Source organism: Scyliorhinus torazame, chromosome 1 (assembly GCF_047496885.1).
Source record: "Scyliorhinus torazame isolate Kashiwa2021f chromosome 1, sScyTor2.1, whole genome shotgun sequence".
In the NCBI taxonomy this organism is placed as follows: domain Eukaryota; kingdom Metazoa; phylum Chordata; class Chondrichthyes; order Carcharhiniformes; family Scyliorhinidae; genus Scyliorhinus; species Scyliorhinus torazame.
This window is the reverse complement of record NC_092707.1, coordinates 222,245,536-222,266,803: the sequence shown is the minus strand read 5'-3', so window position 1 is coordinate 222,266,803 and position 21,268 is coordinate 222,245,536. Positions and strand designations below refer to the sequence as shown.

The following is a 21,268-nucleotide window of genomic DNA, read 5'->3' as shown; positions in this document are numbered from 1 at the left end:
CCTTATGGACATGTGAGAAGAATGAAAATTCCCTAGCCCCAGCCTTGCAAATCTCCAAGGGTCCACCCCTCCCATTTGGTCCATAAATCCCCATAACACTCTAGCCGCTGCCGGCTTCCTACCCGTCCTAGACCTGGAGCGATCCAGTGCAGGATCCAACACAGTGTTAAAGTCTCCCCCCATTATCAGGCCCCCCACTTCCAAGTCTGGGATCCGACCCAACATACGCCACATAAAACCCGCATCGTCCCAGTTCGGAGCATACACATTGACCAGTACCACCCTCTCTCCCTGCAACTTACCACTTACCATTATGTACCTACCGCCATTATCTGCCACAATGCTCGACGCCTCGAATAACACCTTCTTTCCCACCAAGATCGCCACCCCTCGATTTTTGGCATCTAGCCCCGAGTGAAACACCTGACCTACCCACCCTTTCCTCAGTCTTACCTGGTCTGCCACCTTCAGGTGTGTCTCCTGGAGCATAACCACATCCGCCTTGAGCCCCTTCAGGTGCGCGAACACGCGGGCCATTCAGTCCCCTTACATTCCAGGTTATCAGCCGGATCAGGGGGCTACCCGCCCCCCTCCCCCGCTGACTAGCCATGACCCCTCCTCGGCCAGCCACGCGCCCGCACCCCACACCCGGCCCGTTCCCCACAGCGGCATACCTCCGTCTCGACCCACTCGCTCCAGCTCCTCCTTGATCTTAGCAGCAGCAACTCGATTCCCCACAGTCGCGCCGGTTGCAACACGCCAAACTTCACCCCCTTCCTGTGCAGCACCGCCTTCGCTCGATTGTACCCGGCCCTCCTCTTCGCCACCTCCGCACTCCAGCCCTGATATATCCGAACCTCCGCGTTCTCCCACCTGCTGCTCCTCTCCTTCTTGGCCCACCTGAGCACACACTCCCGTTCAACAAACCGATGGAACCGCACCAGCACCGCCCGCGGAGGCTCGTTAGCCTTGGGCCTCCTCGCCAACACTCTATGGGCCCCTTCCAGCTCCAGGGGCCCCTGAAATGACCCCGCTCCCATCAGCGAGTTTAACATGGTGACCACATAGGCCCCCACGTCCGGCCTCTCCAGCCCCTCCGGGAGGCCCAGAATCCGCAGATTCTTCCGCCTCGACCGATTCTCCATCTCCTCGAACCTCTCCTGCCATTTCTTGTGGAGCGCCTCGTGCGCCTCCACCTTTCCGCCAGGACTAAGATCTCGTCCTCATTGTCAGAGATCTTTTGTTGATCCTCTCGGATCGCCACCCCCTGGACCGTCTGTGTCTCCAGCAGCTTATCAATAGAAGCCTTCATCGGATCTAGTAGGTCCGTTTTAATCTCTCTGAGGCAGCGCTGGATACCCTCCTGTTGCTCCTCCGCCCACTGCCTCCACGCTGCCTGGTCTCCGCCCGCCGCCATTTTGTCCTTCTTCCCTCCCTTCTTCTGGTCCACCACCACCTTTTTTGTCACCCCGCTCCTAGTTAAAGCCATATACTGACAGGGAGCTATTATTAACTCCTTCCCACACTGGGAAACGTCGAAAAAGTCGCAGGAGCCGCCGAATGTGCGACTTAGCTCCGCATAGCCGCAACCGGAAGTCTCGAGAGGGAATCCTTTTGGCAGTGTTCACTTCACCAATCTGCCCCAAAATGTCTGTGGAAACTCCTGAAAAAGGTCTAAGAGTCCGTTCCAGACGGGAGCTGCCGAATGCGCGACTTACTCCTCCATGGCCGCCACCGGAAGCCTCGTCCCCGCTTCTTCAGTGGCCTTGGTGAGATCTTTTCACAGTTGTTCCCTCTGCTGCTAGAATTCGCCTTTGATAAAGGCCCTCAGGTCAGCTTACAGCTTTAAGCTTGCCCTTCCCCCGCCTGCATGCTGGAAGAGGCCCTGTTTATCCTGTTGTAGCCAAATCTTTTACTGTTTCTGCCGGGTCTGGTAGCCAAAAGAAATAACATTCCTGGGGGACACTGTCAGGGGAATGTTGCAGTCTTCTTGCCACACCAGGAAATGTCAAACAAATGCCGTGGGGGCCCTGTAAAAGAGCCCAAAGTCCGTTCCAAGCGGGAGCTACCGAATATGCGACCTAGCTCTGCATAGCCGCACCCGAAAGTCTTAATAGTTTTTTTAAAGAAGTGTTCTTGTCGGGACCCAATCCCAATTCTGCTTCCATTGGGATCTGGCCTATGGTTTTTCTTTTTTTTTGATTTAGAGTGCCCAAGTATTTATTTTCCAGTTAAGGGGCAGTTTAGCGTGACCAATCCACCTAACCTGCACATCTTTTGGGTTGTGGGTGTGAAACCCACTCAGACACGGGAAACCTGTTTACAGAAGTATGTTGATACATTCAGAGGAAAATGGGCTTAGGGCTTTAAATTCTGCAAAGGGCCTCAGCTGAATTGTTGAAATAATGACATGGAGAACGGCAGACTGCAATCCAAGTCTTTAACTAGAATTAAATTCTAACTTCACCAAATGCAAGGTGGGGGGGAGAAAAAAGACAGTTGAAAAGCTGTCAGCTTGCATCTGGGCTATCATATGCAGCAATTTTAAAAAAGTTCGCAGAATAAAAAGCTGATAAAGCAGCTGCCGAAACCATGCCTCCCTCCCAAGAAACAGCATCTTGCCTATAATCTAATGACTACCCATCAAATGCCGATTGGTATAAATACTAACATAGCATTCAGTGCAGTCCACAAGAACTTTAGTTTAAAATTTAATACATACTGACAATTGGTTAAAAAAATACAAATTCTTCACTGGACATTTTAGTTTGCTCAATCTGGAACTGGCTAATGCTATTATCCATGAATAACATTATTGATAGCCCATTATTCATCTCCTGCCAGCATTTTGGAATTTAAAAAAAATCTGCCTGGACATTACTCTCAGGTCAGCTATGCTACGCATCCCGCATATTGTACCTACTCACCCTTGGCCAAGGACTCCGCATACTTCTCCTCTGTGATATTCAGGTTGTTAACATAGGTTGCATGATGCTTGCTATGGTGCAGCTGCATTATTTCAGCACTGATATATGGCTCCAGTGCACCATAGTCATAAGGCAGATCAGGCAGTGTGTGCTTTTGTCTGCAAGCTAAAAAACGCAAAACTGGAGAAATGTTGGAGACACATCTGCATGAAAAACAAAAAGTTAAATTAATTAGCCAGTGAAATTAAAAATGTACACATTCTCAAACACTAACATTATTTGAATTGGGGTGTCAGAAGACCCGGGAGTCCAGGGGGTGAGAGAGACTGACGTTTTGGCCTTTGCCTCCCTGATATTCTGGAGATGTTGCTATAATGGCAGGACTCGGAGCAGCTGAAAGCAGGAGTGTGGGTGAGTAGCCTGGCAGAGTTCCTGAGGCTAGAGAAGGTCAAGTTCGCTCTGCAAGAGCGGCAGAGGGGTTCACCCCGTAGGTGGAAGCCGTTTATCGGTTTCTTTAAAGAGGACTGAGGGGTCAGCAAGAGGGTTAAAATGGGGAAAACAGAGCAAACTCTACCTTGCAATGTCCAAATTACCTAACAAGCATGTCTCTCAGGACTTGTGGGAGGAAACCAGAGCACCCGGAGAAAACCCACGCAGACACAAGGAGTACGTGTATTCTCAATGCAGACAGTGACCCAAGCCAGGGATCGAACCTGGGACCCTGGAGCTGTGAAGCTACAGTGCTAACTACTGTGCTATCGTGCCACCCTTATTGGTTCACCAAAAATAATTTTATTCAGACAATGAAGCCAGACTTGACTAAATGCAGATTGGCTTTGGAATTCATATCAGCGGTTATGAAAATATATATGCTAATTGAAGTGAGCGCCAATCGAGCAGCAAGATGGGCAGGGATAGTAGATTCAAATGAGCAGATTGAGAGGAACCTGTTACTTTGGATCCGTTCCACGTTTTACCCCAAAGATGGTTACAACTACAGATGGTGACCATAATGTGGCATTCTCTGCCACAAACTATTATTGAAGCAGATCCCAGGAAATATTTAACAGAAGAATCATAGCTCCTTGAAAATTAGAACATTCTGACACCTGTTCGGGCACACAGAGGGAGAATCCAGAATGTCCAAATTACCTAACAGCACATCTTTCGGGACTTGTGGGAGGAAACTGGAGCACCCGGAGGAAACCCACGCAGACACAGGGAGAACGTGCAGACTCCACACAGAGTGACCCAAGCCGGGAATCAAACCTGGGACCCTGGTGCTGTGAAGCCACAGTGCTACCTGGTGTTGTAAGACTTCTTACTGTGCCCACCCCAGTCCAGCGCCGACATCGCCACATCATTGTTGGTAAGTTTTAAACTAACTTGGCAGGGGGCTGGGATCCTGACAGAAGGTTCAGCAGGAGGAGATACACAGCCAAAATTATAAGAGAAGTCAAGTCTGGCAGCACAGTGGTTAGCACTGCTGCATCACAGCATCAGGGACCTGGTTTCAATTCTAGCCTAAGGTCACTGTCTGTGTGGAGTTTGAACCTTTTCCCCGTGCCTGCATGGATTTCCTCCGAGTGTTCCAGTTTCCTCCCAGTCTAAAGATGTCCAGCTTAGGTGGATCTTAGTGTCCAAAAAGATGTGACGGTTAGATTAGTGGGTTAATGGAATAGGGCGGGGGGGTGAGCTTGAGTGAAGTATTCTTTCAGAGGGTCGGTGCAGGCTCGATGGGCCGAATGGCCTCCTTCTGTGCTGTACGGATTCTATGGTTCTAAGGGAGTTTGGCAAGATTGGATGGTATTAATTTTAATGCAAGGAGTCTGATGAACAAAGCAGATGAATTGAGAGCACAAATTAAAACATGGGGTAAGATGCCATTGCGGTCATTGAGACATGGTTGAGAGAGGGGCAGGATTGGCAGCTCAATATTCCAGGATATAGGAACTTAAGGCGAGAGAGGGAAGGACATAAAATAGGAACGGGTGTTGTAATTTTGATCAAGGAATCAATTTTAGCAGTTAGGAGGATGACATCTTAGAAGGCTCTTCAAATGAAGCCATATGGGTAGAACCCAAAAGTCAAAAAGGAGCAATCACGTTGCTGGGAGTGTTTCATAGGCCCCCTAACAGTCTGAGGGAAATAGAAGAGCAGATATGTGGGCAAATTTCAGAGAAATTAATAGGGTAGTGACAGTGGGAGATTTCAACTTTCCCAACATTAACTTGGGTAGTCAGAGTGTGAAAGGTTTAGAGAGTGGAAATACATTCAGGAGAACTTTTTAAGCCAGTACGTAGAAGGTCTGGACTTAATTTTAGGTAACAAAGCTGGGCAAGTGGTTGAAGTATCAGTGGTGGAACAGTTTGTAAATAGCAATCATAACTCCGTTAGATTCAAGATTGTATGGAAAAGGACAAGGATGGTCCTGAAATCAAAGTTCTAAACTGGGGAAAGGCCGATTTTAATAAGACCAGATATGATTTGACCCAAGTTAATTGGAAGCAGACACTTTTAGGTAAATCTGTGCCAGAACAGTGAGATGCATTCAAGGTGGAAATAGGGAAAGTACAGGGACAACATGCTCCAATCAAGAAAAAGGGTGGGTCCAACAAATCCAGTGAACCCTGCATATCGAGGGATGTACAGCATTGGATAAAAAGTAAAAGGGAGGCTTATGGCAGATATCGAGGGCTCAAAACAGCAGAAGCCCTAAAGGCGCATAGACTGTGCAAGAAAGGAACTTAAAAAGGAAATTAGGAATGCAAATAGGGGGCATGAAAGGATACTGGCAGGTAAAATAAAGGAAAATCCGGAGTTGCTTTACAATTCTCATTCAGAAAGTCAGGGGGCATGGGATACAGGGAAATGTGGCTGTCTGGATACAGAATTGGCTGGCCGAAAGAAGACAGCGAGTGGTAGTGGATGGAAAGTATTCCGCCTGGAGGTCGGTGACCAGTGGTGTCCTGCAGGGATCTGTTCTGGGACCACTGCTCTTTGTGGTTTTTAGAAATGACTTTTGGATGAGGAAGTGGAAGGGTGGGTTAGTAAGTTTGCCGATGACGTGAAGGTTGGTGGAGTTGTGGATAGTGTCGAGGGCTGTTGCAGGTTACAACAGGACACTGATAGGATGCAGAGCTGGGCTGAGAATTGGCAGATGAGTTCAACCTAGATAAATGTGAAGCGATTCCCCGGGCCTTCGGGAGGCCATATTCGGGGTTTTGGACCAGCCGGGGTTGGAAACGGGCGCGGAGGCAGATGTTGTAGCCTCCGCCTCGTTGATCGCCCGAAGGCGGATCCTGTTAGGGTGGAGATCAACCTCTCCACCCTGTGCCCTGGCGTGGCGGGGGGACCTGCTGGAATTCCCGACGCTTGAAAAGGTCAAATTTGAACTGAGGGGAAGGATGGAGGGATTCTACAATTCATGGGCGTTATTCATTATGCACTTTCGAGAATTGGATCACATCGAACACTAGGGGGGTTGGGGGACTGTATGTGTTAATGGTGATTATGGGTAATTCCGGATTCCTCTTTGTCATTTGTTTATGTTAACATACGGGCTAATGTTTGGGGGATGGTGGGAGGATGGGATTGTTGTTATTGATATGGGGATTGACATTACATTCGTTACTGATTATTGTTTATTGTTGGGTGTAAATTTGGGAGAAAATGTGAAAAAGGAGAATAAAATTTTTTTTTTTTTAAATGTGAAGCGATTAATTTTGGAAGGTCAAATTTGAATGTTGAATGCAGGATTCTTGGAAGTGTGGAGGAACAGAGAGATGTTGGGGTCCACGTACATAGATCCCTCAAAGTTGCCACCCAGGTTGATAGGGTTGTTAAGAAGGCGAATGGTGTGTTGGCTTTCATTTACAGGGGGATTGAGTTTAAGAGCCCAAGGTTTTGCTGCAGTTTTATAAAACCCTGGTTAGACCACACTTGGAATATTGTGTCCAGTTCTGGTCGCCTCATTATAGGATGGATGTGGATGCTTTGGAGAAGGTACAGAGGAGATTTACCAGGATGCTGCCTGGACTGGAGGGCATGTCTTATGAAGAAAGATTGAGGGAGCTAGGGCTTTTCTCACTGGAGCGAAGAAGGAAGAGAGGTGGCTTGATAGAGGTGTACAAGGTGATAAGAGGCATGGAGAGAGTGGATTGGGAGGAAATGGCTGTCACAAGTGGACATAATTTTAAGATGATTGGAGGAAGGTATAGGGGGCAGGTTCTTTACACAGAGAGTGGTGGGTGTGTAGAATGCACTGCCAGCAGAGGTGGTGGAGTCAGAGTCATTAGGGACATTTAAGCGACTCTTGGACAGGCACATGGACGACAGTAAATTGAAGGGGTGTAGGTTAGGTTGATCTTAGATTGGGATAAATGGTCAGCACAACATCGTGGGCCGAAGGGCCTGTGCTGTACTGTTCTATATTCGAAGTACATTAAGGGGGACTTCCGCTGGCGGCCATGAGCTGAGCAGTCACATGAAAGGTGGCTCCAGTATCATATCTTCGACTACCCAGCAAAAGGGCACCAAAAATACCTACAATCCCCCACCCTAACCCCTCATCAACCACACGGCCAAGCAAGGTGGGAAAGAATCAGCCGCCAAGCTGAAAAGCCAGCAGAGACGAGGGGAGGCAGACCTCAGCCTCGGAGCCAGCAGCCACATGTGGAGGCATGGAAACGGGGACGGCCGACCCTGCCGAACCCCCAGTGCAGACCCAGGCTCTGATGGACAAGCTGTGGTACCAATGTGTACCACAATATCTGTCTGTTTGCACCCCCCCTCCTTCAGAATGCCCTGCAGCTGTACAGTGACATCCCTGATCCTGGCACAAGGGAGGCAATTTACCATCCTGGAGTCTCTTTTCTGGCCACAGAAACGCCTGTCTGTTCTCCTTACAATCAAATCCCCCACCGCTATAGCCATACTGTTCTTCCTCCTCCTCTCTTGTGCAGCAGACCAACCCATGTTGTCCTAAGTTGGCTGCCATTGCTTTCCCATACACAGTCATCTCCCTCAACAGTATCCAAAATGGTTTACCTGTTAGAAAGGGGGATGGCCCCAGGGGCCTGTTCAGGGAGGCTGGTACGGAAATGGGGAGGCTGATACGGGAATCTTTGATGGCATCGTTCCAATGTCCTTGCCAACGGTGGGTGGTATGCAGTTGATTTAAGTTGTTCTGTTCCTAAACTGCAGTTTCCTGGAACACTCGTGACATAAAATTTGACTCTCCGTTAGATTGAACCTCTGAACTGCCACTAAAGGAGGCAGTGAGCTGTCTTCTTGAACCACTGCAGACCCTGTAGTGTAGGTGCCACCAGCAGTGCTGACAGAATTTTGACCAAGCAACAGTGACGTAACGTTGATATATTTCCAAATCAGGATGGTGAGTGACTTGGAGGGGAACTTCCAAGTGGTGGTGTTCCAAAGTGCCCACTGCCTTTGCCCTTCTATTTGGTACTGGGCATGAGTTGGGAAGGTGCTGTCAAAAGACAGTTGGAGACTTCCTGCAGTGCATCTTGCAGATGGTTCACACGGCTGCTACTGTGGTCAGTGGTGGAGGTAGTGAATGTTTGTGGATTAGGTGCCAATTAAGTGGGCTGCTTTGTCCTGGATGAAGAGTTTCTCTAATTTTATCAGAACTGCACTCATTCAGGCAAGGGTAGAGTATTTCTGACTTTGCCTGTAGATGGTTGTCAGGCTTTGGGGAGTCAAGAGGCAATTTGCTTGCCACAGCATTCTTAGCCTTTGACCATAGAATCCCTACAGGGCCCTATTTGGCCAAATGGGTCTCCACCAACCCTCTGAAAGTGCATCCTAATTCCTGTAACGCCATCTGACCTGCACATCTTTGGACACCAAGGGGCAATTTAACATGGTCAATCCACCTAACCTGCACACCTTTGGACTGTGGGAGGAAACCAGAGCACGCGGAGGAAACCCACGCAGACACAAAGAGAACATGCAAACTCCACACCGACAGTCTTATGGCCACAGTATTCAGATGGCTAGCCCAGTTCAGTTTCTGGTCAATAGTGACCCCCAGGATGTTGATAGTGGGGGATTCAGTGATGGTAATGTCAAATTTAGCACGAGTCTTTCTGATTCTTAAATGAATTAATGGAGGGACAACAATTTTATGTATGACTGAGGCAGTTGGTTTAAAAGTTAGAAATATTTTATCTTGCTTCATTGGCAGGAATGGATAATAGGGGAGGCAGTGGCGTAGTGGTATTGTAGCTGGACTAGTAATCTGGGGACCTGGGTTCAAATCCCATCATGGCAGGTGATGGAATTTAAACTCAATAGAAGATTTGGAATTAAAAGCCTAATGATGGATGTTGCAACCTGCACAGGTCCTATTGGATAGGGACAATTGGTTTCCCCATGGTGCATATTTTGGTTTATTAACAGTTCCTGAACATAAAAAAGACCAAGTTAAAACAACAATATAAACTTGAAACTTTAAACAGGAAAAATTCAGTGAAGTCACCAGCATATCACCTTTACAAGGAAACAGGCCAAACCTGGTCCATGAACAGTCCTCATATCACAAGGGCCATGAATCCATAAGGAAACGGCACCGTGTTATACACACAGGCACCGATATACTACAAAATATTTGTACCGACAGACACAACATTGTAATTACACGAGAAAAACAAATACACAGTAAACAGGGCCCTCACACTCGGTGTGCCTTTGCACACGGCAGGATGTTGTTCCTCGCACTTGGGACGCTCTCGCATCCGGGTCCTCATACTCAGACCCCATACAACCAAGTAACAACATCAACAATTCACGCGGCTCCCAAACCCGGAGCAGTACCTAGCCACGAACACAGAAGATCACCATTAGTTCACGAGGTATCCTGATACGACCTCAAGAGTTGCACAGTCGAATCGAGGCACCGCCCCTCCTCTCCCGCAGTACCGGCATCTGGTCTCCCGACACCACCCAGTTCTAAGACCAGGCCACAGGAACACAGGGGCATTAACAAGTGACACACAAGTCCAGGCATAAGTCAATGCACAATCAAAAGTCAACAAGTATGTCAATGAAGATATTAACAAGCCGCAAGAACAGGCAGGCCTTCCTCCTCTCTCTCTCCCACACTGGCAGCTTCCAGGAGCAGAATCTCGAAACAGGAAAAGTCAGTACCTGAAGCCACAGTAGCTCAAAGTATAGCAGAGGAGTTCGAAAGCACTTCTTCCCAGTAGGCATGTTCACAGCTTTCTTTTGCCTCATTCCAGGCTTCAGAAACAGAAAAAGCAGCAGCAGACAAAACACTAGGTCTTCAAGCAGTTCTGCAGCTAAAAAAGCAGGACCAGTTGGAGGCTATGAGCTCACTCGATAGGGAGGCAGGCAATCGTCAACCTTTTCTGTTGTATAAACTGGTTAGAGAGACCAGTAGCGAAGTACTGGTGCTGTATATTAGTGTCAATAAAGTGAAGTTTTGTTTGACTCATGAACTTTTGGTGCACCCATCGTTGCCCACACAAAAATGGTGATCAGGTTTAAAATCGGATAGCTGACTACGCTGCTGAAGCCACCTTCTTTTTCAGAAACAGTTTGGAAGTTTTTTCCTGTTGCTCAATGTCTCTCTTCGGAAGTTTGGATGCGTTTAATGCTGCGCTGGAGAATTGGAATTAGTGCATACAAAGAATGCATTACTTCTTCCAGGCATGGCCGCCAGGTGGTTATTTTGCCAACCCCCTGTGACACGCATACGTTTGGGATGATAAGAAGCCTGACACACACAGCCACACCGGACACCTAATGAGCTTGTGACTTTGGTAGGATGACATTTTAACCCGATCCCGTCTGTGATAGTCGAACGTTACCAGTTTTACACTGGTTGAAATCTTCATGGCCCTTGCAAAAATGACCATGAAATCATTGTCGATTGTCATAAAAATCCATCTGGTTCATGAATATCCTTTAGGGGAGGAAATCTGACGTCCTTACCCGGTCTAGCCTACATGTGGTTGACCCTTATATGCCCTCTGAAATGGCAAGCCATAGTTGTATGAAACCGGATTGACCACCTGGCCTCGGCCCAGGCACCGGAACCGACAAACCCAGCTCTGTTGACCATTCAAACTCCTCCTTACTAACATCTGGGGGCTTGTGCCAAAGTTGGGAGAGCTGTCTCACAGACTAGTCAAGCAACAGCCTGACGTACTCATATCACAGAATGATGTCCCAGACACCACTATCACCATTCCTGGGCATGTCCTGTCTCACCAGCAGGACAGACCCAGCAGAGGGGACGGCGCAGTGGTATACAGTCAAGAGGGAGTTTCCCCGGGAGTCCTCAACATCCCAGGGCGTCATTTCTACGGTCACTGAACCCACGGACTGGGTTAGCTCCATGGTCTGTGTCAAAAAACCGTCAGGGAAACTTCGCATTTGTATCGACCCCAAAGATTTGAACCATAACATCATGACGGAACACTACCCTATACCTAAACGGGCAGCACGGTAGCATTGTGGATAGCACAATTGCTTCACAGCTCCAGGGTCCCAGGTTCAATTCCGGGTCACTGTCTGTGCGGAGTCTGCACATCCTCCCCGTGTGTGCGTGGGTTTCCTCCGGGTGCTCCGGTTTCCTCCCACAGTCCAAAGATGTGCAGGTTAGGTGGATTGGCCATGATAAATCGCCCTTAGTGTCCAAAATTGCCCTTAGTGTTGGGTGGGATTCATGGGTTATGGGGATAGGGTGGAGGTGTTGACCTTGGGTAGGGTGCTCTTTCCAAGAGCCGGTGCAGACTCGATGGGCCGAATGGCCTCCTTCTGCACTGTAAATTCTATGATTAGCCTGTATTACAGAAGACGGTTAATTAGCTGAAAAGCTTTCCCTTCTGCTTACTTATGCTCCGGAAGCAGCAGAATGAGAAACAAAATACAAATTCTTTAAAATATCTGGATAATTTTTAAATGTATTTAGGAGGATTTGAAATTCATGTGCACTCTGTTTCAGCTCTGTGATTTGTGTTAAAGTAAAAGCTACAAAACTCCAATCTTGTTATTCAGTAAATTTGGTTATTTTGGTTTAGTTCACTGACAGGAATTATAACACAATCCCATGATATTGTTCCTAAACAGTATCATTATATTTTGAATAAACAAGACCCATGTGATAATAAATTGGAATTTTAATTGCTGGTAGCAGTATTTAAACTTTGCTATTTCAGCAAGCAGAACAAGTTGAAGCACTGTCACATGAAATTTAATTCCCAAGTCTAGATTTCCCAACCAGAGGAAACACCCTGGGCGCGATTCTCCCAGCCCTGCACTGGACCGGAGAATCGCCGCAACCGCGTCACGCCGCCCTGACGCGCGATTCTCCGAGGTATGGAGAATCGCTGCCATTTGCGCCGGCGCGTTTGGCGTGGCGCCGGTCGCGGGCTGCTGTCCGCGGCCAGGCCGCCGATTCTCTGGCCCGGATGGGCCGAGTGGCCGCGCCGAAATGGCAGAGTCCCGCCGGCGCCATTCACCCCTGGTCGCTGCCAGCGGGAACTCTGAGTGAAGGGTCAGGCGGCGGCCTGTGGGGTGGGATAATGCGCTCCTTCATCGGGGGGGTCCTTCGATGGGGTCTGGCCCACGATCGGGGCTCACCGATCGGTGGGCCGGCCTCTCCCCCCCCGAGCCTACTTTGTTCCGCTTCCGGCCCCAGAACCCCGCGCCATGTTGCGTCGGGGCCGGAGCGTTCCGCGAGTCTACCGTGCATGCGTCGGTTGGTGCTTCGCCACTGCGCATGCGTGGGTTGGCACCGCCCCCAGTCCGCGCCAGGATGTAAGGCTGGAGCAGCGTGAACCGCTCCAGCGCCATATGGGGGCCAGAATCGGTGTTCCCCGCGCCTGTTTCGTGCCATCATGAAACGCGACGCCGTTCACGACGGCGCGAATACTTAATCTCCATTTCGGAGAATCGCGCCCCCTTTCTGCATTTGTCTGATCCATTGTTTCAAAGTGATCTTCTCTCTTTTCTCTGAACTCCAAAGGATATCGGCTCATTCTACTGTACACTAATCTCCAGGTGTGGTCTGACCAAAGCCCTGTATAAATTGCTGCAAGCCTTCCTTACTCTCATATAGAACATAGAACATTACAACGCAGTACAGGCCCTTCGGCCCTCGATGTTGCGCCGACCTGTGAAACCACTCTAAAGCCCATCTACACTATTCCCTTATCGTCCATATGTTTATCCAATGACCATTTAAATGCCCTTAATGTTGGCGGGTCTAATACTGTTACAGGCAGGGCATTCCACGCCCTTACTACTCTCTGAGTAAAGAACCTACTCATCATTGTTACAAAGCCAAATCTCTTTATTTTTTTAAATATTAATTTTCAACTTTCAACTGACTGGAAATGTTTCAATTTAATTTGAGACAGTGCACACTGCTTAAACGTGCAAGGCCGCAATCCAACTTAAAGGTGAGAAACCAACAAATAACCCCTCAGGGGTTTCATCCAAATGCCCATTCAAACTCATAACTGTCTCAGGAAGAGACATTTAAAAATCAAAGTACAGATTGTCATGTGAGAGTACCCTTTAAGAAATGAGTGTTTAAGAAATGTACCTTTAAGAAATGCAGCTGCTCATGTTACTGGAGTGATGTCAGAGTGTGGGTGGAGCTGAGCTCCACTTCTACTTTTTAGTTTCAGTTTGAGAAAGCTTGGGGGTGTCTGTGAGCTGCACTGCTGTTGATCTCTGCCATCCAAAAACTATCTTAATCATTTGGTGAATTCAGAAGAATTATAAATGTTTTCAGTCTTGAATGTAAACCCTAATGTGCTCCTGTTTGAAGATTTGTTGAGCCTTTTGGATGGTAAAAGGACGGCATACAGATTACTTAGTGTTGTATTCTTTGGGGGGGGGTGTATTTGATTTACTGGTTGCTAAGATGTTCACTGTTTGTTTTAGAAAGGTTAACTTGAGTTCATAGAATAACCATTGTTTTGTTTTAAAAACCACTGGTCGATTTCTGCTGTACCACACCTGTAGAGTGGGCCGTGTGCTCCCCATACCACAATCTATTCAAAGTTGTGGGTCAGGTGAACTCCATGATACACTTTGGGATTCTCTAAACACTGGCCCATAACAAGATATTGAAACAATGGCTGACAGACCTAAAACCTCTTGAAAATACACAATGGATGAAGTACAGTAAGGCTGTCAGCCAATAAGAGAGGCAGCAAGTGACCAGGGTGGTGTCAAGAAAGCTTTTCGGCAGAGGAATCAAGCTGAGGCTGCACTCTGTCCCTCTCTCTTGGCAGAAACGTGTTGCCTGGTTCGAGATGCGAACTCTATCAGCAAACCAAGATCTCCTAATAATTGTAACATCTCACCACATCGAAGGGGGGCGGGAGGAGAGAACCTGGTTGGGTGGGGGGGGGGGGACAGAGAACAGGGTGGGGGGGGGAGTTGGGAGAACCGGGTGGGGGAGGGGAAGGGGGAGAACCGGGTGGGGGAGGAGGGGGGAGAACCGGGTTGGGGGGACAGGGGAGAACCAGGTGGGGGGGGGGAAACCGGGTGGGGGGTGGAGGGGGGAGAACCGGGTAGGGGGGGAGGGGGGAGAACCAGATGGGGGATAACCGGGTGGGGGGGGGGGGGGGGAGAGGAGGTGGGAGAACCGGGGTGGGGGGGGTGGGGAGGGAGAGAGAACCGGAGGAGGGGGAGAACTGGGGGTGGGAGAACCGGGAGGGGGGGGGGAGACCAAGTTGGGAGGGGGGAAACGGGGGGTGGGGGAGATCCGGGGGCGGAGGGAGAACCGGGGGACGAACGGGGTGGGGGGTGGGGGGGGGGGGGGGAGGGAGAACCGGGGGGGGGGGGTGGAAGTGGGGGAGAACCAGGGGACGGACGAGGGGAGAGAACCGGGGGACGGGCGAGGGGAGAGAACCGGGTCCCGGGGGGGGGGGGGGGGGAGGAGGAGAAGGGCCAAGTTTTTTTGTGTGGGGGGGGGGGGGGAGGAAGAATTGGGGGGGGGGGGGGGGAGCATGGTGGGGGGGGGGGGGGAGGAGGAGAATTGGAGGGAGGGGGACAATCGGAGGGGGACAATCGGGGGGGGGGGGGTGTAGAACCAGGGTGGGGGGGGGGAGAACCGGGGGGAGAGAACCGGGGGGGGGGGGGGGGAGGAAATCCAGGGGCGGGGGAGAAGCGGGGAGGGGGGGTAAGAGGACCGGGGGGGAAGGGGAGAACCGTGGGGGGGGGGGGGGTGAGGGGGAGCAGCGAGGCGGGGGGGGGGGGGGGGGAGAACCGTATTTTTTGGGCGGGGAAGAGGGGAGAGAATCGGGGGGGGGGGGGGGACCGTGGGGGGGTGGGGAGGGGGAGAACCGTGGGGGGGGTGGGAGGGGGAGAACCGTGGGGGGGGGGGAGAACCGGGGGGGGGGGGGGGAGAACCGGATCGGGGGAGATGCCTGTTGGGGTGGGGGAGAAGCAGGGAGGGGGAGAAGCAGGTTATCAGGGGGGGGGGGCGAGAGAAGAGAGAATCAATGGGGGTGGAGAATCGGGGGTGGGGGGAGAATCGGGGGAGGGGAGAGAATCGGGGGAGGGGAGAACCAGCACCGTGGGGGGGGGAAGCGGAGAACCGTGGGGGGGGGGGGGAAGCGGAGAACCGTGGGGGGGGGGGGTGAGGGGGAGAAGCGGGGGGAGAACCGGGTTTTGGGGTGGGGGGAGAATTGGGGGGAGGGGGTGAGAATTGGGGAGAGGGGGGGAACTGAGGGGGACGGGGAGAACCGTGGTGGGGGGGGGGGAGAACCAGGTTTTGAGGGGGGGGGTGGAGAGAGAATCGATGGGGGGGGGGTGAATTGGGGGAGGGGAGAGAATTGGGGGGCGGGGAGAACCGAGGGGGGGGGGAGGGGGAGAACCATTGTGGGGGAAGGGGAGAACCGTGGGGGGGGGGGGGGGGAGGGGGAGAATCGTGGAGGGGGAGAGGGAGACCCGGGGGGGGGGGGGGAGAACCGGGGTTAGGGGGGGGAAACCGGTGAGGGTGGTGGAAATTCGGGGGTGGGGGAGGGGTAGAACTGGTGAGGGGGGGGGCGAACCGTGGGGGCGGGTGGGGGGAGGTGAGGGTGAGAAGCGGGGGGTGGGGAGAACCGGGTTTTGCGGGGTGGATAATTGGGGGGTGGGGGGAATTGAGGGGGAGAATTGGGGGAGGGGACGGGGGAGAACCAAGGTGGGAGGGGGAAGAACCCGGGGGGGGGGGGGGAGAAGAACCGGGGGGGAGAGAATAGGAGAACCGGTGAGTGGGGGAGAACCGTGGGGGGGGGGGGGAGAACCGGAGGGGAGGGGGAGGGAGAAGGTAGAACCGGGGGAGAGGGGGGAAATCTGGGGGGTGGGGGAGAACCGGCCGCGGATGGGGGAGAGGGGGGGGGGGGAGGAGACGGGGGGGGGGGGGGAGGAGACGGGGCGGGGGAGGAGACGGGGGGGGGGGGGGGGGAGAGGAGACGGGGGGGTGGGAGAGACGGGGGGGTGGGAGAGACGGGGGGTTGGGGGGGGAGGAGACCGGGGGGTTGGGGGGGGAGGAGACGGGGGGGTTGGGGGGGGCGGAGGAGACGGGGGGGTTGGGGGGGGAGGAGACGGGGGGGTTGGGGGGGGAGGAGACGGGGGGGTTGGGGGGGGATGAGACGGGGGAGTTGGGGGGGGAGGAGACGGGGGGGTTGGGGGGGGGGGAGGAGGAGACGGGGGGGTGGGAGAGGAGACGGGGGGGTGGGAGAGACGGGGGGTGGGAGAGACGGGGGGGTGGGGGAGAGAGACGGGGGGGTGGGGGAGAGAGACGGGGGGGTGGGGGAGAGAGACGGGGGGGTGGGGGAGAGAGACGGGGGGGTGGGGGAGAGAGACGGGGGGGTGGGGGAGAGAGACGGGGGGGTGGGGGAGAGAGACGGGGGGGTGGGGGAGAGAGACGGGGGGGTGGGGGAGAGAGACGGGGGGGTGGGGGAGAGAGACGGGGGGGTGGGGGAGAGAGACGGGGGGGTGGGGGAGAGAGACGGGGGGGTGGGGGAGAGAGACGGGGGGGTGGGGGAGAGAGACGGGGGGGTGGGGGAGAGAGACGGGGGGGTGGGGGAGAGAGACGGGGGGGTGGGGGAGAGAGACGGGGGGGTGGGGGAGAGAGACGGGGGGGTGGGGGAGAGAGACGGGGGGGTGGGGGAGAGAGACGGGGGGGTGGGGGAGAGAGACGGGGGGGTGGGGGAAAAGAGAGACGGGGGGGTGGGGGAAAAGAGAGACGGGGGGGGAAAGAGAGACGGGGGGGGGGAAAGAGAGACGGGGGGGGGAAAGAGAGACGGGGGGGGGAAAGAGAGACGGGGGGGGGAAAGAGAGACGGGGGGGGGAAAGAGAGACGGGGGGGGAAAGAGAGACGGGGGGGGGGGGAAAGAGAGACGGGGGGGGGGGGGAAGAGAGACGGGGGGGGGGGGGAAGAGAGACGGGGGGGGGGAAAGAGAGACGGGGGGGGGAAGAGAGACGGGGGGGGGGGAAAGAGAGACGGGGGGGAAAGAGAGACGGGGGGGAAAGAGAGACGGGGGGGAAAGAGAGACGGGGGGGAAAGAGAGACGGGGGGGGAAAGAGAGACGGGGGGGGAAAGAGAGACGGGGGGGGAAAGAGAGACGGGGGGGGAAAGAGAGACGGGGGGGAAAGAGAGACGGGGGGGAGAAAGAGAGACGGGGGGGGAAAGAGAGACGGGGGGGGAAAGAGAGACGGGGGGGGAAAGAGAGACGGGGGGGGAAAGAGAGACGGGGGGGGAAAGAGAGACGGGGGGGAAAGAGAGACGGGGGGGGAAAGAGAGACGGGGGGGGAAAGAGAGACGGGGGGGAAAGAGAGACAGGGGGGAAAAAGAGACGGGGGGGGAAAGAGAGACGGGGGGGGAAAGAGAGACGGGGGGGGAAAGAGAGACGGGGGGGGAAAGAGAGACGGGGGGGGAAAGAGAGACGGGGGGGGGGGAAAAGAGACGGGGCGGGGGGGAAGAGAGACGGGGCGGGGGGGAAGAGAGACGGGGCGGGGGGAAAGAGAGACGGGGGGCGGGGTGAGAGACAGAGAGACGGGGGGTAGAGAGAGACGGGGGGAAGAGAGAGAGACGGGGGGGGGAAGAGAGACGGGGGGGGGAAGAGAGACGGGGGGGGGAAGAGAGACGGGGGGGGGAAGAGAGACGGGGGGGGTGGGAGCGACGGGGGGGTGGGAGAGACGGGGGGGTGGGAGAGACGGGGGGGTGGGAGAGACGGGGGGGTGGGAGAGACGGGGGGGTGGGAGAGACGGGGGGGTGGGAGAGACGGGGGGTGGGAGAGACGGGGGGGTGGGAGAGACGGGGGGGTGGGAGAGACGGGGGGGTGGGAGAGACGGGGGGGGTGGGAGAGACGGGGGGGTGGGAGAGACGGGGGGGTGGGAGAGACGGGGGGTGGGAGAGACGGGGGGGGTGGGAGAGACGGGGGGGTGGGAGAGACGGGGGTGGGGGAGAGAGACCGGGGGGTGGGGGAGAGAGACGGAGGGGGTGGGGGAGAGAGACGGAGGGGGTGGGGGAGAGTGACGGAGGGGGTGGGGGAGAGTGACGGAGGGGTGGGGGAGAGAGACGGGGGGTGGGGGAGAGAGACGGGGGGTGGGGGAGAGAGACGGGGGGTGGGGGAGAGAGACGGGGGGTGGGGGAGAGAGACGGGGGGGTGGGGGAGAGAGACGGGGGGGTGGGGGAGAGAGACGGGGGGGTGGGGGAGAGAGACGGGGGGGTGGGGGAGAGAGACGGGGGGGTGGGGGAGAGAGACGTGGGGGTGGGGGAGAGAGACGGGGGGGTGGGGGAGAGACGGGGGGGTGGGGGAGAGACGGGGGGGGGGGAAAGAGAGACGGGGGGGGGGGAAGAGAGACGGGGGGGGGAAGAGAGACGGGGGGGGGAAGAGAGACGGGGGGGGGAAGAGAGACGGGGGGGGGGGGAAAGAGAGACGGGGGGGGGGAAAGAGAGACGGGGGGGGGGGAAAGAGAGACGGGGGGGGGGGAAAGAGAGACGGGGGGGGGGGGGGAAAGAGAGACGGGGGGGGGGAAAGAGAGACGGGGCGGGGGGGAAAGAGAGACGGGGCGGGGGGGAAAGAGAGACGGGGCGGGGGGGAAAAGAGACGGGGCGGGGGGGAAGAGAGACCGGGGGGGGTGAGAGACAGAGAGACGGGGGGTAGAGAGAGAGACGGGGGGGAGAGAGAGAGACGGGGGGGAGAGAGAGAGACGGGGGGGAGAGAGAGAGACGGGGGGGGGGGAAGAGAGACGGGGGGGGAAGAGAGACGGGGGGGGGGAAGAGAGACGGGGGGGGGAAGAGAGACGGGGGGGGGGGGGAAGAGAGACGGGGGGGGGTGGGGGAGAGAGACGGGGGGTGGGGGAGAGAGACGGGGGTGGGGGAGAGAGACGGGGGTGGGGGAGAGAGACGGGGGTGGGGGAGAGAGACGGGGGGTGGGGGAGAGAGACGGGGGGTGGGGGAGAGAGACGGGGGGGATGGAGAGAGACGGGGGGGATGGAGAGAGACGGGGGGGGGATGGAGAGAGACGGGGGGGGGATGGAGAGAGACGGGGGGGTGGAGAGAGACGGTAGGGGGGGAGACGGGGGGGGGGGAGAGACGGGGGGGGGAAAAGAGAGACGGGGGGGGGGAAAAGAGAGACGGGGGGTGGGTGAGAGAGACGGGGGAGAGAGACGGGGGGGTGGGGGAGAGAGACGGGGGGGTGGGGGAGAGAGACGGGGGGGTGGGGAGAGAGACGGGGGGGTGGGGGAGAGAGACGGGGGGGTGGGGGAGAGAGACGGGGGGGTGGGGGAGAGAGACGGGGGGGTGGGGGAGAGAGACGGGGGGGTGGGGGAGAGAGACGGGGGGGTGGGGGAGAGAGACGGGGGGGTGGGCGAGAGAGACGGGGGGGTGGGCGAGAGAGACGGGGGGGGTGGGGGAGAGAGACGGGGGGGTGGGGGAGAGAGACGGGGGGGTGGGGGAGAGAGACGGGGGGGTGGGGGAGAGAGACGGGGGGTGGGGGAGAGAGACGGGGGGGTGGGGGAGAGAGACGGGTGGGGGGGGGGGGAGAGAGACGGGGGGTGGGGGAGAGAGACGGGGGGTGGGGGAGAGAGACGGGGGGTGGGGGAGAGAGACGGGGGGTGGGGGAGAGAGACGGGGGGGTGGGGGAGAGAGACGGGGGGTGGGGGAGAGAGACGGGGGGTGGGGGAGAGAGACGGGGGGGTGGGGGAGAGAGACGGGGGGGTGGGGGAGAGAGACGGGGGGGTGGGGGAGAGAGACGGGGGGGTGGGGGAGTGAGGCGGGGGGTGGGGGAGAGAGGCGGGGGGGTGGGGGAGAGAGGCGGGGGGGGTGGGGGAGAGAGGCGGGGGGGTGGGGGAGAGAGGCGGGGGGGTGGGGGAGAGAGGCGGGGGGGTGGGGGAGAGAGGCGGGGGGGTGGGGGAGAGAGGCGGGGGGGTGGGGGAGAGAGGCGGGGGGGGTGGGGGAGAGAGGCGGGGGGGGTGGGGGAGAGAGGCGGGGGGGGTGGGGGAGAGAGGCGGGGGGGGTGGGGGAGAGAGACGGGGGGGGTGGGGGAGAGAGACGGGGGGGTGGGGGAGAGAGACGGGGGGGTGGGGGAGAGAGACGGGGGGGTGGGGGGAGAGAGACGGGGGGGTGGGGGAGAGAGACGGGGGGGTGGGGGAGAGAGACGGGGGGGGTGGGGGAGAGAGACGGGGGGGGTGGGGGAGAGAGACGGGGGGGTGGGGGAGAGAGACGGGGGGGTGGGGGAGAGAGACGGGGGGGTGGGGGAGAGAGACGGGGGGGTGGGGGAGAGAGACGGGGGGGTGGGGGAGAGAGACGGGGGGTGGGGGAGAGAGACGGGGGGGTGGGGGAGAGAGACGGGGGGGTGGGGGAGAGAGACGGGGGGGTGGGGAAGAGAGACGGGGGGGTGGGGAAGAGAGACGGGGGGGTGGGGGAGAGAGACGGGGGGGTGGGGGAGAGAGACGGGGGGTGGGGGAGAGAGACGGGGGGTGGGGGAGAGAGACGGGGGGTGGGGGAGAGAGACGGGGGGTGGGGGAGAGAGACGGGGGGTGGGGGAGAGAGACGGGGGGTGGGGGAGAGAGACGGGGGGTGGGGGAGAGAGACGGGGGGTGGGGGAGAGAGACGGGGGGGTGGGGGAGAGAGACGGGGGGGTGGGGGAGAGAGACGGGGGGGTGGGGGAGAGAGACGGGGGGGTGGGGGAGAGAGACGGGGGGGGTGGGGGAGAGAGACGGGGGGGTGGGGGAGAGAGACGGGGGGGTGGGGGAGAGACGGGGGGGTGGGGGAGAGACGGGGGGGTGGGGGAAGAGAGGCGGGGGGGTGGGGGAGAGAGGCGGGGGGTGGGGGAGAGAGA

The 21,268-nt window shown here is 56.5% G+C and overlaps 1 protein-coding gene across 2 annotated transcripts in view; it reads right to left on the bottom strand.

Moving 5' to 3' along the window:
* The window catches only part of sod2 (superoxide dismutase 2, mitochondrial), a 36,469-nt gene extending 33,315 nt beyond the window's left edge, over positions 1 to 3,154 (bottom strand). The window contains exon 1 of one of the 2 annotated variants that reach the window (XM_072502624.1): positions 2,928 to 3,154. In XM_072502624.1, coding sequence (XP_072358725.1) covers positions 2,928 to 3,015 — 88 coding nt within the window. In that variant the 5' untranslated portion in view covers positions 3,016 to 3,154. The remainder of the gene's footprint in view (positions 1 to 2,927) is intronic. The other variant, XM_072502618.1, reaches the window with a different exon arrangement.
* Positions 3,155 to 21,268: the final 18,114 nt, after the last annotated feature.